This window comes from Arachis hypogaea, chromosome 3 (assembly GCF_003086295.3).
Source record: "Arachis hypogaea cultivar Tifrunner chromosome 3, arahy.Tifrunner.gnm2.J5K5, whole genome shotgun sequence".
NCBI classification, from domain to species: Eukaryota; Viridiplantae; Streptophyta; class Magnoliopsida; order Fabales; family Fabaceae; genus Arachis; species Arachis hypogaea.
This window is the reverse complement of record NC_092038.1, coordinates 22,761,097-22,777,239: the sequence shown is the minus strand read 5'-3', so window position 1 is coordinate 22,777,239 and position 16,143 is coordinate 22,761,097. Positions and strand designations below refer to the sequence as shown.

Genomic DNA, 16,143 nt, shown 5'->3' with positions numbered 1-16,143 from the left:
TTTATTTATTTTTTGGGGATTATATACATTTGGGCCGTTGGTGGTGTGTGTTTGATGCTATAGTATATGGGCTCTGTAACACTACCACACAGAGCCTTACGCTTAAGTCGTAAAGCGGAGGTGGCAAGGTATTACGACCTCTAAAAGAAAAGGATATGTACATAGATATAATTGGATGAAATCATATCTAGAGCCTTGAAGGATAAGTTAAACAAAAATGATAAACAGAAAATCGTGTCACACTCGCATGGTTATTTGTAAAACGGACAGGAAAAAAAATCAAAAGGAAGTTGAAAACATATATACATTTCAGAGTTTCAAAACTTAGATAGCAAATTCCAGTCTCAACTTGCAAAACTAAGGCCGACCGGAGTATATGATTATATATATATACAACTCAAAATAAAACTCAAAACTAAAAAATAAACTCCTGTATCTCTAAGTCGACCTCTAGGAGGGACAAAACACAAAATGTATATGTGGAGATTCTATAAACATGTATACATAGCCCAAAATCAAAATATGACAGTAAAAAAAGTAGTTCTTCGCTTGTAAGGAGGATATTCAGACGCTCAACGAGGTGTCTCTCGACCTGCATCTGAAAAACAACAACATAGTACGGGATGAGAATCGGAGGTTCTCAGTATGGTAAAGGTGCTTGCATAGTTAATATAAAAGGTCTCGGGAAAGCCAGAAACATTCCTAGAACTTCGACACTCAGACTTCATCTTAAGGATTCAACTAAACCAGAATTAGGTAAGTTATCTAAAGTATTCAAGTTCTGAATCTAAATTTAACCTAACATTCTACTTTCTGTCACTTCTAATCCTCTGAATCACCCGTAGGAGAACCCTCTTTACACCTCCGCCAAAAGGAGTTTCTCAGAAAACATACATATACAATTCAAGTACAGCAAGTAGAACAAGTAGCAGATAAGCAGAATTTAGCAGTTAAGCAAACTAAAACAACACACACTCAAGCAAAGCAAACAAATGCATATGATGCATGCCTGTCCTATGGCTGATGAGTCTCATCTGTCGGTTATACAGCCAACCCGACAAGCCCTGGTAGTTAACCATTGAACAGTCCCTCTGTGCGCGCATCCCCAAGCTCAATAATATTGCATGGAGTCAAACTCCAAGCTCAAATATAATATTCCATGGAGTCACACTCCAAACTCAATAATATTTCATGGAGTTACACTCCAAACTCAATAATATAGTATTCCATGGAGTTAAACTCTAAGCTCAATTATAATATTCAATATATATATATATATATATATATATATATATATATATATACGCACATGGAGGAATCCGGGGAGTTAAAGTACTCGGTCACATCTTGCGACAGAGGGTCAACAAATAGTCTCAAATACACGAGCCACATAATAATCCCTTTCTTTTTTAAAATAACACTTCAAATCAAAACTCCAATTCTTATAGAAATTTTGGCAGTATCTCCTCTAAAACTCGAATTTCTGCCACCCTTCAAGGATCCCAACTACCAAACTAAACATCTCTCAATCATTCAAATCATTTCCAGTAACAAACTATTTCAAAATCAAACAAATACCAATACTAAATCTTTTTCCAAAACTAACCAACTTCAACAGCAAATTATTAACAACAACTATACCACAGATTTTATTTCATATACACAATTCATCAATTATACATTCAGTTCATTCCTATCTTAAGGTCTTCTAGCCTAAGTTTTCACGTGACATTAAACATTAACTACGAGAAACCAAAATCATACCTTCGTACGGAATCAAAATATTCAAAGCTCCGGAGAAACTTTCTGACAGAGCTATCGAAGAAGAAAACGTCCAGAATCGTCTGTACCTCCTAAAATTCCCGTTGGCCAAACCCAAAAGATAAAGGAGCTACGTCACCGACAACTTCTACCGATTAAAAGTGGTGCCAACGTGTACATGAGGAGGATACAAATACTTTTACCGAATTAGATTTTTTATTAGAGTTACGGATTACAAGAAATCAAAGCCGAAAATTCGAAAGAATTTACATTCTTTTTTTTTCCTTCGTTATGTTATTCTCTCTCTCTTTTTTTTTCTTACGGTATTATATATATATATATATATATATATATATAAAAGCAAATCGCCTTATCTTTTTTTATTATATAAATGCACTTTATGAAAGGGAATTATAATAATAGATTATACTTATACTAGAAGAAAGAATGAATTATAATAACATAATTTTATATTACAAAACCTAATATTATATGTATATATATATACATAACGATAATGATAATCTTTAGTGGATATATATATAATGATTAAAGTATTAGGTTAAATAGTGAATAATAATAATAATAATAATAATAATAATAATAATAATAATAATAATAATAATAATAATAATAATAATAATAATAATACAAGAACGAACTTTAGTGAATAATAATAATGTATATATATAAAAACGAAAGCGTAGACTAGGTAATCGGAAATAGGGAAGTCAAATAGTTATAATAATAATAATAATTATAATAATAATGATAATAATAATAATTTATATATAAAGTTAATAATATATGAGTTACTAATTTAAATGACATTAGTAACTTAAAGGTGAAAGGTATTTGGTGAAGCATTAGTAAAGTTAAGTTCAGTAAAGAGTACTGATATTTACTCATATCGGCGGATATCGAACTCGATAATAATATTATTAACTAATTTCTATTTTTAAATTAAAATATCAATTACTCAAATTAAAATATACATATAAGTTTCATTACTTATAAGTTAATAAAATTATAATTTTAATTATGTAAAATATTTCATCATAATATATATATATATATATATATATATATATATATATATATATATAAAAGAATATGTATTTGATTGAATTCAAATAGTTATAAAATTAGTTCAATTATTGATAATAAAATAATTTTTAAAAATAGAAAACTTTAATTTATAAAATAAATTATAACTTATTTATATTTATATTTTTAAAACTGAGGGTCGCTACAGGCTCTATTTTTTTTTATTTAGTAATACTGTAAATCAAATTTTAAGAAATTTTTAGTTGAATATTTTAATTTTTAACAAATTTTAATCGTTGAATTAGTTTTTAATTTTTTTATTTCGTTATACAAATCAAATTTTTTTGTTAAATTTTAGTATAAAATTAGATAAATTAATTTGTCATTATTTTATAAAGATATAACAGTTGTCAAAATTTTCTAAGTTTTTAGATTAAGTTTTTTTTACATAGACGAATATATGTGATAATTGATTTTTCTAATAAAATAAAATTTTAAAAATTAATTTAACGATTAAAATTTGTTAAGTATTAAAATATTTTACGAAAATTTCTTAAATATTGATATATTACTTTTTAATGTAGTCGTGCCGTCGTGCGTGAGTGTCATTCGTCACGCTGCCCCTTCTCCTAGGATTAATGCAATGCCCATGTATTTCTACTGTCGGAATTTAATATGGATGAGAGCTAAACTCCTCGGTCATGTAAGTATAATAATGTGGTAAACATTTCACAATAAGTTCAAATTATTTTAATCGTTCTTGCTATTCAAATTATTATTTTGTTTAACCAGGAATCAAATCATGTTGACGTAGATTGGAAATACAACTTGGAATATAAATTATCATAGTAAATCTCTCATCCTATCGGATGGCATCTCAAAGCCTATAAGCTTTCCTTTTGATAAGAATTAAACTCATACACCGAGGTTGCTCTCATCCAATCAGATGTTTGTTCAAATAGCCAAATAGTTGATGGGGGGACCTTGTGCAAATAGACTTAACTACTTAGAACAAGTGATGTTGAGTAGTAATCTAAATTGCAAGTGGTTTCCAAGTTCACATCATTGGGATCAATGACTTGAGCATCTTTGCCGTCTAGAGAGAAACTAAACCCTCGTGATAAATCATAATTGAATAATAGAATTTTTATTCCAGCCAACTACCCAATGAAGGGAGGTGCAGTTATATTATATTGATTATATCACAAGGTATGGTAATTTTCTTTCTCCACTTCTCACCTTCCAGCTTTATTTATTTATTTTTCTTTTCCTTGGGTGAGTTAGCCTTGTAATTTGTTGATGAAATTATAGACATTTATATATGTATTAGGGTTATGGTCATGGTTTAAAATAACTTCACCAATTAATAAACAAACTAAAACATGCATGGAATAGAACAATTATACGTTGTCTTTTTCCCCTTGCTCCTCCAAAAGATAATGAAGGCTTTTCTTTTATTTATTTGAATAATCTATCATTTTATACTACTATATAAAGGGATCGGTGTTTGTGTTTTTTTTTTAAAAAAAGAAATAAGAGAAATGGAGATTGGTGCATTCTAACTTTTTTTTTTCTTGTCACATTTGCTTATTTAAATATTTAAAAAATACCTATGAATTTTAAAAGAATGAAAGAAATTTATATAAAAATAGAAATGAATAAAAATTTATAAAATTAAAATGAAGATAAAAAATATCCGAATTAGATTAAGCTTTAATTTTCTTTAAAATATTAATTTTATAAACAATTAAATAAAAAATAGTAGATTGATACTCTAACTCGTCATACTCTAATAATTTTCGACTTTTTAACTATTTTCTTCACTTATTATCTCTCTTTCACTATCCTATAAATATCTCTTTTCACTTTTTCTATCATATTATTAACTAAGAGTGTAATTAAAATAAGATGTTTTATAAATGTCTAAAATTTCAAATAGTCAATTATTTATAAACAGATAAAACATAAAAAAAATAGACAATTATCTAAAAAGTTTAATTTCGATACGAAGAATTTTTATATGATCATTTAACTAAATTTATGTATTTAAAAGCCAAAAGTGTAGTAAAGTAGTTACTATAAACAATTCAGTTAACAAAAAAATAAAATAAAAAAGAGAATAGAATAAGAGACTTTGAGCTTTGAATGCTTCTCCCTCCTTTCTGCAACAACTCGTCTCTCTTCTTCCAATGCCGAAAGTTGCAGCCATTAAACGCAGTTTCCAAATTCAAATCCTTAAAACCAATTCATATTCAAACAAAACCCCCAATTTCTGTTGTATTCGGATCTAGACAGAACAAAACACGCCCTTCTCCACCTCCTCCAATCAGAAAATAGAAACTAGAAAAATGGGAGCATACAGAGCGGACGATGATTACGATTACTTGTTCAAGGTGGTGCTGATCGGAGACTCCGGCGTCGGAAAGTCGAACCTTTTGTCTCGATTCACAAAAAATGAATTCAGCTTGGAATCCAAATCCACCATTGGCGTTGAATTCGCCACTCGCAGCATCCACGTCGATGATAAGATCGTTAAGGCCCAAATTTGGGACACTGCTGGACAAGAAAGGTCATTCCTCACTCTTTTTTCTTCTGATCTCATTCTAGATGCTCCTTTTTTAGTGCTAATTGCTTCCATTTTTGTGTTGGATTCGTAATAGCTAGAATCTCAATTTTAAATGAGTTCACCGATACTAAGTCAGACGAATTTACGTTTTGAATTTTGTTACGATTTCATGTTTTCACTTCGATTTTCTCTGCCTTGGTTGGATTGGTCTATTGTGTGGTTCTTTCTTTGGATTTGTTTGATCAGGACGCTGGAACACCAATCAATGTTTTTGTGCATGTGCGTTTTGTGTGTAACTGTGTGTGTGTGTGTGTATATATATATATATATATATATATATATATATATATATTACCTTCCTTAAGACAGTGTTTGAATAGTGTAGGGACAGAGAATAAGGTACCGTAGAGAATGTGGACACGAAAAAAAAAAAAAGCCTTTGTATCTAATTTGGCTGTCCAGTATTTTTTATTTGTATGATGAGGATGCTGCAAAATCAATCTTTTTTTTTTTTCAGTGGTTTCCTTGATGTAGTGTTTGGATAATGTAGGAACACAGACAAAGAGACTGATATAGTGGAGACAGAGATTAAAATGGGAAAAGAAAAAGATTAATGTCTTCATATCTTATTTGATATTAATGGTTGAACAAAAATGTTATGTGCACACCAAAAATCAGCCGGCAATACATAGGGACAAATAAAAGAATTGTGTTCCAATCCTGTATTCTTGTTGTGTCTCTTAAGCCAAGCACTAAATAAAAGAATGGGTAGATAGGGTTGTGTATATGCCAGTTGATATGGAACTACCTCATACCCTACAAAGATGCAAGTTCAATTTTCACTCTCGATGTGAGATCCACTGTGGTAGATGATATGTAAGAATAGAGGCATACCTGACCTAGTAGAATTACCACTGCTGAAACTAGCTAAACTTTGTCATATAGCGTGGGGATTATCTACCACTTTTTCTTTCTTTCTTTTTTTCTTGGGATGGGATGGTTAGTGCAACGGTGATTTTGCTATTTGATACCTTGATGGAGGCATGAATAATGAAAAGAAGGTTTGTTAATTTCATCAAATTGATGAACTTGTGAGATGGCCAGTGGATTGAACATTGAAGAATGTTCCTGTTAAATGCCAATGTTAATTTCTTCCCTTTTTCTAGCCTTGGAAGCTGAAATGGTTCTGTAAAGACTATTTGTGAATAATGGGGCAAAGTGTAGGATATTTGTTCTTGTGAAATAATGTATAACGAGTATGATCACTGCCTGTTTCTTCTATGTATGTTGACTTTTGCAAAACTTTTAATCTTTTGAAAGTGACTTCTTTCTTCTACTTTTATTTTTCCGGGGTGATAGTTTGTTGTTCCAGAAATATTTGGCTTGCTTTTATATTGCTCAGGTGTAGAGAATTATTTTGAATGTAATGAGGCAAATGATTGAATCAGAAACAAGTTATTGTAGGATTAGGATGACCATTTCAATTTCAGGATTTAATTTTAATGTGATATTTTGGTTTATTTCATCTACCAACGTGAATGGAAGACACATGCATGAACAACAACTTCATTGAGAGTGGGAACAGGGAGCTAGTTTGGGTACTTTTAACTAGAGCAAGTCTGAGTCTGACTGCTATGCATTGATACTATAAGAGCTTTATATACTGCACGTGATTGTAAGGCTTTCAAGTTAATAGATGGTTGAATCAAACACTTTAACTGACGCAATAATACGAGATTGAATGTCTTTGTAAAATTTTCTTGCACTGATTGTGCATACAAATTAGTTCCTGCTTTTGAAGTTGCAATCCTTTCATGTCTGACATGATTGCCTTTCTGAGTAAATCTGGTATGTTTGATGTATTGCATAATGTCGTATACATTAGTCTCATTCTTGTTCTTTGCCATAGATATCGCGCAATCACTAGTGCATATTATCGAGGAGCTGTTGGCGCATTGCTTGTGTACGATGTTACCAGACACGTGACTTTTGAAAATGTGGAAAGATGGTTAAAGGAACTTAGGGATCACACAGATGCCAACATTGTAATCATGCTTGTAGGAAACAAGGCGGATCTTCGGCACCTGCGTGCCGTGAACACTGATGACGCCAAGGCATTTGCCGAGAGAGAAAGCACATTCTTCATGGAAACGTCTGCGCTCGAATCCTTGAATGTTGACAATGCTTTCACAGAAGTGCTCACTCAGATCTATCGCGTTGTTAGTCGGAAAACTCTTGAGATTGGAGATGACCCTACTGCCTTGCCAAAGGGGCAAACGATCAATGTCGGTGGTAAGGATGATGTCTCGGCTGTTAAAAAGGCTGGATGCTGCTCTTCATAGTTTGATAATGAAGGAAGTTCTTGAATCTTGACAGCAAAACACATATTTATCAGTGCAGGATTCAACTAATCCCCAGCAGGACAACATTGAGATCCATGCTACATGTTCTAATACTTATGCTTTTCATTTTTGTAATCTTTTCTAGTCCCTCCCCCCCTCCTCTTTTCCTCCTCTATAAGCATTGTTTATTTATAGGAATGATGTTGCCTTAGATATATACAAATTTTACTGTTTCTGTTGAATATCCTAGTTCTCAGATTGACCTGAAGATACAATACTTATCACTTGCTCAGATTTCCCTTCCACCGAAAAATAGAAGAAAATTATAATGACCAAATGATATTTGATGAGTTTGGAAAACTCTAATTTAATTTTGATGATGGACAAACATTATTAAAATATTTAATTACAAAATTATTAACTTAAATTTTTAATTTTGTAATGCAGGTTTTTAATTGGGCCGGAAAATAAAATGTTGCTAGCCCAAATTAAAACCAACAATCAGCCTTGTTATATGTTTCCTATTATGTGGCTAAATTGTTGTATTAAAGGGCCAAGCTCAATGTTGTTGCAACTCAGCCCATATTTGATTTTGATGAAAGCTTCCTATGCTTGATCCGAAACCAAATCCACCAGGAAAGCAAATGTTATAAATGGGCCAGATTAAATGATTGCTGTAACTAAGCCCAATTCTATATGTGATACTAGTTCCTCTTGCATGATCCGAAAACAAAGAAGAGGAAAGCAAGATTGCTTTCAACGGATCCAAAAATTCAAACATGTGTTGGATTTCAAATTATACTTAACTATCATTTATTGCATGGGAACTATGAGAGAGAAATTGACAAATTGATTTGATTGCAAGCACCAAAGCTACACGCTTGTCAGCAAAGAGAAAGGGAAATTAATTCACTTTTATTCTTTATCTTTTGGTTCATTAACCACTATTCATAATTTCTCTTTTCTCTCTCTCATCCATCTCTTTCTCTTCTTCAGTCATTAACCAGAAAAACCATGGAAGCTACATGGAGCTACCAAAAAGAAAAAGAAGAAGCTGCATGCATCAAGACCATCAAATTAATGATGGCACGAAAAAGAAAACCAAAAGTATGCAGTGGCTGAGATAATCACCAAATGTAGTAAGATTTGGTGAGGTAATCTCGGATCCTTCATACTCAAAAAGAAAGAAGAAGATTCGGCCAGCAAGGAAGAGATTCTTTGAGGCATGGCTTGTCTCTGATTCTGCTCAACCACCACAGGAAGTAGCTAGAGTGGCGAAGTGATGGAAGAGGCAGAGATTGGAGCAGATGAAGCCATCATCATCATGAAGCATCAAGGGCCAGAAATCCATCTTGGAGAGGAAGCCAAGGATGGAGTGCTCGGATTGATGAAGAGTGATGACCAAGAAAGGACTAGAGATATTTGCATGTTAGTTTTTGCATAAGTTTCCTCTGCTCTCTTTGTGGCCGAACCGATTTGTTTTGAAGGAAAAGAAACTAAGCTCGGTTTTATGTTTCAACTGTGAAAGCTTCACTTCTCTATGGTGAACAGTCATGGTTTGATTAAAGGAAAGAAAGTGAGAGTGCAAGGCACAGAAGTCTCATAGCTACCTAAGCTTATAGATTTTCTTCTCCTTCAATGTATTCTGTTTAGTATTTTTCTGTTTAATTTTGTCATGTCTTGAGTCTCATGGAAAAAAGCAAACAGTGAGGTTTGTATGAAAAAGCCATAGAGCGAAAAAAGGCAGAGAGTGCAAAATTAAAAGAAAAAACCATAGATGTCTTAGAGTTCCTTTGTTCATTTATGTTGTGTTTCATGATTCTGTGGGAATCCCCTTGTAAGTTGGGTTAGCACTTTACAACTTGTAATCTGGATGATTATAGTGAAATTCCATCATTGTTGTGATGGAGACTGGATGTAGGCTGCACTGTACTTAGCAGCTGAACCAGGATATATCTGGGTGTAATCTTCTCTCTCTCATACTTCACTTCTGTTTCTACTGTTCAGATAAAAAATAAAAAAATGTCTCATGCCAAGTGACGAGACAAAATGAAAATGTCTCGTGGCTAGAGACGAGCTAAAAACAAAAAAATCTCCTCTAAGTCCAGCAAGTGTTAGCAAGAAAAAAGGAGGCTAAGATTCAACCCCCCTTCTCTTAGCCACTGAAACCATCAATATTCAATGCTGAAAACTAAAAGTTCATTGAGCAAATGTTGACCCAAAGTTATTAAATTGATTGCTCAAGCAGATGATTTAGTTTGATAAAAACTTTTACTTTTCAAAAGTAGCTTATATTGATAAGGAGATGATGTGCTTTACCAAACCAATCTATTCCCACTAACACTATCTACAATTTAGGACTGGCAATGGGTAGGGTAGTGTAGGGTTTGGACCTTACCCTAATCCTATCTGCGGGTTGAAAATTTTATTAAAACTTTATCTTATTCTACCGTGAGTTGAGAATCTTTCAAACCTAACCTTATTTGCACCTTAAAGTTCTAAACCCTATCCTACTCTACCCTACCCACAGAAATATCAAATTTTATTTTATGTTAATTTTATAAATATCAAATGCCCTAAATTAACTAACTAGTTTAGTGGTTGCTCACTTAATTCAAATCATTACATGAAGGAGGTTGTGGTATATCCGGACCCGGTCTCTACCCTACCCAAACGGGTTAGGTCGGGTTGGATACCCACGGGTAGGGTATGTATTGCCAACCCTAATCTATATTGTCCCAAAAACCAATATAAAAGGAGATCAAGTAGCGCATTGACATTGAAAGTACCAAGTTACCTACATAGTAATTGTAGTAAGAACAAAATGCCCATGATTGTTTATCATCGGATTCACATTGGAAAACTTTTAGGCTATTGTCATGATTCAATAAGGTTTGGCAACTAAACCCGAGAATGAAATGACAATGATTTATGATAAACACTGACCAAATGCCAAATTTACAAATGCAGACGTAATATATATACGCACACAATTAGATGAAAACATTTGTGAGTGCAGCTAAACACAGTTATCTAAAACAATAAAGACCTGATTAAATTAAAGTTTTACTCATTATTTTATTGTAAAATAACAATAGACTCATACAATAAGAGAGCATATGCACTTCTACTCTTGTAAAGCAAAATCATATTTTGTTTGCTGCACTGAAAATCATCTCCTTATCAGTTTGAAAACATGAAAGCAGTTGGTGTTCATCCATGTATCCTCTCTCCACTCCAAATAAAGAAAGAACGAAATGGTTAAATATAAATCTAATCTAAAACCGTTATTACCATAACAATGGTGATCGGTATAAAGTGGGGACAAAAAACTAAGGAAAAGGTAAGCTATTATCCTTAAAAAAAAAACACTGAACATATACAAACTTAAGTATCGAAAGAATTTTACAAATTGTCCTCCCGATCTGATTTTAGACCGGATAAAGAGAAAGTTTTCTAAAGTTCATGAGACCGATAATTCAGCCAGTCTTTGGAATAATTATTAATTTTATAAATTAAGATTTGTAAACAAATCCCCAAAAATCTTCTTCAATTCTGTCACCGTGCCCAATTGAATATCATAGTTATTGTTTTGTATTAAGTATTAACACACGAAGAGAATTTTTTTTAATTAATATTGATTTATATAAATATGTTTATTTTTTTGCTCAAGGCTCGATCAGTGTCAAATACGACGGCAGAGCGTGCTATACATATAGCACAACTCTGAAAAAGACACAAAATTCTATTATATACAAAGGGAGTTATTGTGATCATCATCGTGCCAAACTCAAAAACCTTCATTCCAATTTTTTTTTTCCAACTGCAACTTTGCACTACAATTACTATTCACGCAATAATCGATTTTATTTCAAGTTTTATTTAACAGTACATTCATTCTGTAGCATTAGCAAGAAAAAATAAGTTCACGACTAAACATTTTCTCCTCTACTAATATATGATGAATTAAAAGTTAGTGAATTTCTTTTCCTTCAAACTTTCCACAGTCTCCTTGAGGCTCACTTCCAAAGGAATAAATTCAAGTCCCAAGCTCTCTGTCTTTTCTTTCGAAACTTGATATGTTGGCACATACGGCTTATCATCGGCGGACCTAATAACAATGATGACAATGTGAAAGTGGTATAAGAAAAATCAACACAAGAAAAACTAGAATTGTTTAAATTTTGTAAATGTGAAACAATAAAAGTGGTAAAAAATATCATATAAAACATATATGTAATGACTTAAGGAATTTTGTATGAATAGTCTATAAATTAGAAAATTCTTTTAAATATAAACTAATTACTAAGGTCTGTTTTCTTTAAGGAAGAAGACAATAATTGAGATACAGATCCTTCAGCTTGCATAATAAAGAACACGCTAAGAAAAGGAAATAACTGAATGCTTAGAGATTGGAGTTATAACACCACTGTTGAGAGTGAGACTCTGCATGCTGAATGGCTAACAATAATATCATAAATCACTTGACCTACAAATTGTAAATTTAATTTTGAAGCAATATTGAATTAAACAAAAGTACTACGCCCTAGATGAAGAAAAAAAATCAGCTATAAGTAAATTAAAAAGTATATGTGCATTACCATATCACAAAAACTTAGAGATAGATAGATCAGATTAGAATGAAATTTATGAGGTATCCTACTAATATTACAAGTATTCTTATGCCCATGCTTGACAACTAACTTCATCATTCTCACATCCAAATTTCATAAAACCTAAATCTAGCAATATTTTAATTTCCAAGATTAATCCTTATTTGGAAATACAAAGGCCCTTCAGAACACAGCTCTTGGTTTGGACTGAGAAATTCAATTAAATTATCATTATAAGAACTACGAGTTGTACTAGGTGTCTAGTTGTAAAACTTCTGCACCAAATTTTCTAGACATTTCCAATTGCATTTTATATAGACAATAAATAAAGTAATAATACTATATTTAAATCAATGATGAATCTTTTAAGTAGATTGAGTTTTTAATCAAATAATGAAAGTATCAAAAGAAATTGATTCAGGAAATAGGGATTCGTATGAATTCTTGAAGGTAATCAAATAATGAAACCTACTTCTCTGGAAGGGGTAATGTTGGGTATAAATCACGTAAAAGTTTCACAATCCCTGAGAAATGTTCTACTCTTTCTACCATGCAATATCTTCCACTAGCTGAAAGAATTTCATAAGCCTGGATATGAGCATTTGCAACATCTTTCACATTGACCCATCCAAAAGTAGCATTTGGAAATGTTTGTGCACCTGCATCAAGGATGTCAATGATTTTCTTCTATTAAGCACGTGGAGAGGTCCTATCAATTGGAAAACCCAAAAAATTTGGATCACACAGAGACAACTAATATTCATAAAATAACTAAATAAACAAACAACTCAAATATATGGATACTCTTATTTTTTCAATATTTTTGTTGTCTTATTCTGCATCTTGTGGTTGCTATGCATCTAATTAGATCAATTAGATAATCATAAGAGAGAATATATTGTCAACAAAGTCAACAAATATTTCGAGTAAATTCACACATTATATATTGTACTTTTATAACCCTCATTTACTATTTCAATTTTCATTTCCACATGCGGCAAAAAAGAATTTTAAAAATTACCATTAATTAAATTCAAAACACCACCAGCACTTGTGTTAAGTACTGGTTGCAGAAGAGGTCCAATCACCATAGCTGGGTTAATAGTGACCAACTGGATGTTGTTTTCTTTCGCAAATTTCCAGGCAGCATCTTCAGCCAATGTCTTTGAAAGCACATACCAGTACCATGACTGAAAAAGAAAGGGAAAATGGGAAATAAAATTGGTGGTGCCAGAGTCTCAAATTCACAAGGGATTGAGCTTATTCATATGAATCAAAATCAAATCAACAACACATAAAATTAATTCCACTTCCACTAATTTGACCTAATTAGGCGAATATGATAACAATTTTAGGGACAGGGCACATACCTTCGACTCCTTACAGAGTTCTGGATCGGAAAACCAGGTCTCATCAACTACTACTTCAGGAGTCAGAGGCCTTCCATTAAATGTAACAGCAGCCATTGAAGAAGTTAAAACTACGCGCTTCACCGACTGCGATTTAACACATGCTTGAAGAACATTGAGGGTTCCTTTAACTGCCGGATCCAAAAGCTCAACCTGAAGAAACAAAAAGAAACGCAGTGTCATGAAGAGGAGATAAGAATAAAAGATACAAATGAAATGTATAACCGAAACAAACCTGTGGATCGTTGACATCACGATAAAAGGGAGATGCTGTATGAAAGACACCATCACAGCCTTGAACAGCAGAGTTGAACGAACCTTCTTCTAGAAGATTCGCCTTGAAGAGCTGTAATCTCTCCTTTGCGCCTTCAAGCTTAGTTAAGTGCTCTACCTTTCTCGGATCATCTGCAAGTTGTTAAAGGCAACACATTTGAAGAGATAAATAAATAAATTAAAAGTGATGGTAGAGTAAGAATAACAGACTTGTGTCACGAACAGTGGCCCTGACAGTGTAACCGCCATTAAGAAGAAACTTGACGATCCATGAAGCGATGTAACCGGAAGCTCCGGTGACACACACCATCCTGCTGTCGCTGCTGCTCATTCTTCAATATTCTCTTCGCTACTTTGTTGCTTGCTATGCTTATCGGTTCTCTTTGGGAATGGATCCTCCCGTATTTTTCTTAGTCCTGCTTAAAAAATATATGGTGAAAAATCACACTTGATAAAATAATTAAGGAACAAAAATGGAGAGAATCCATTCCTATTCTCTTTGAACCAAGAACCAGAAGCACAATGGAAGGAGAAAGAAAGAATGCAGAAGGAGAAAAACAAATGACTTGCAATAGAAGTAAACAGAACTATTTCAAATGGTATGTAACACACTCTCATTTACATAGTGTAAGCTATTTATAGCCTAAGGTACTAACTAACACTATGTCACAGACTCAAGAAATTGAATTAACAGAAAACCAATTATTTAACACTTGAGTCTTGATTTTCTTGATCTGTTTTGTTATATGTGTTGGATGACGAGTCGAATACACTTGGGTTCTTTATATAGACACAAGTTCACAAACTCAACATGACGAATGCGCTTACATGTCCCTCATGAGTGCAGATAAAACTAACAGTCCTAAGCACTTGTCACAGTTTTACGTCCAATGAATAAGGGTGAGTTCACGTAAAATCATTCATACATACTTTGGTTTTCAAAAATAGGAATGGGATAATCAGTCATTCATAAATGTTAGAGGAAATTACACCTACCTTCTCTAATATCCGACAACATAACACTCCTAATTTTAACATGACAGATGACACTTGCCTCGTGTGAAATATCCAATTTACCGTTTTTCTTAAAAGTATTCTTTCTTTCTATCTTCCATTGTTCTCATTGAGTCATTGTCTGGCCGAGTAACAGACAAAAAAAACTTGCATCAAACTATATTAGTTAATAACAAACGTACAACATGAAGCTACGATAAATTGTTTGGCATAAAAATGACAAAATAACTGAAATCTAAATAAGAGTATAACACCCTCAAGACAGCACACCGATATTCTAGCTACAAGTATTTTGCAAGACAACGCTAAAACACAGAAACAAACAATAAATATAAACACCGAAAAGAACGAGTAATTATGTTCTTCTAGTTCATCCTCCAGTGATATAAACCTAATTAAGTTCAAGTTATTGAATGTGGCCGTTGTTGTTGTTGAGCCATATTCTGATGATTCTTTATTGAGATAACAACACAAAGTTCTGGCACCAATTCCACATGGACCAAGAGTTAAATAATTTAAATTGACTGCACCTGAGTTTTCACATTTTTTAAAATCAAAGTAATTCTATGTAGGACATTGTAGAATGCAAAAAATTTGTTATATGGGGATCTTTGTATTTTTGTATTGGACATAGTGGAAGGGAAGAAATTTAGAGGTTATTGAAAGTGGAAAACTAACGGTAACAGTAATTATAGAAATAGCAAGAAAATTCTAACAAAAAATGACTAAGTTATAGAGTATCGTATTGGAATCTCTAATTTTTTTGGTTAATTTTTCTTTTATTAGTATTTGGTGTTTACTAAAGTGAAAGATTTTTTTGTCTTTGTTCTTATAATAGACAATGTATTTTTCTTTTTTTTTATTTAGATTCTCTAAATTTTGAATTTCACTCTAGAGAATAAAATATGATCTCTTATCATTTATTTTATAAGTGAGATAAAAAAAAATATAAAAGAGAAAACATTTAAAAGTGAGAAATTGCCCTTTATCTTTTAAAGTGAAAATCCAAAATTGACAAAATCCATATTTTTTTTTTTACAAAGCAATACAATTATATATCTTTTAAAAAAAATGAATATCACATATTAAATTTGGTGTTACTAATTATTATTTACTTT

The 16,143-nt window shown here is 32.3% G+C and overlaps 2 protein-coding genes across 4 annotated transcripts; one reads left to right on the top strand and one right to left on the bottom strand.

Moving 5' to 3' along the window:
* Positions 1 to 3,600: 3,600 nt before the first annotated feature.
* Positions 3,601 to 7,958, top strand: LOC112789863 (ras-related protein RABA1f). Its single transcript, XM_025831957.3, has 2 exons — positions 3,601 to 5,377; positions 7,284 to 7,958. The coding sequence occupies exons 1-2, from the start codon at positions 5,157 to 5,159 to the stop codon at positions 7,714 to 7,716; spliced, it is 654 nt and encodes a 217-aa protein (XP_025687742.1). The 5' UTR covers positions 3,601 to 5,156; the 3' UTR covers positions 7,717 to 7,958.
* A 3,606-nt stretch (positions 7,959 to 11,564) lies between these two features.
* Positions 11,565 to 14,875, bottom strand: LOC112789862 (cinnamoyl-CoA reductase CAD2-like). Of its 3 annotated transcripts, none has more exons than XR_011879626.1 (6): positions 14,222 to 14,467; positions 13,974 to 14,143; positions 13,700 to 13,891; positions 13,351 to 13,519; positions 12,802 to 13,038; positions 11,565 to 11,827 (listed from the first exon to the last, which is right to left on the bottom strand). XR_011879626.1 is itself a non-coding variant. In XM_025831956.3 (6 exons), the coding sequence occupies exons 1-6, from the start codon at positions 14,340 to 14,342 to the stop codon at positions 11,683 to 11,685; spliced, it is 984 nt and encodes a 327-aa protein (XP_025687741.2). In that variant the 5' UTR covers positions 14,343 to 14,875; the 3' UTR covers positions 11,565 to 11,682. The 3 variants fall into 3 exon arrangements, 2 of the variants coding, with proteins under 2 accessions (XP_025687741.2, XP_072088681.1); XM_025831956.3 differs by having other exon boundaries at positions 12,802 to 12,988; positions 14,222 to 14,875; XM_072232580.1 differs by having other exon boundaries at positions 12,989 to 13,038; positions 14,222 to 14,615.
* Positions 14,876 to 16,143: the final 1,268 nt, after the last annotated feature.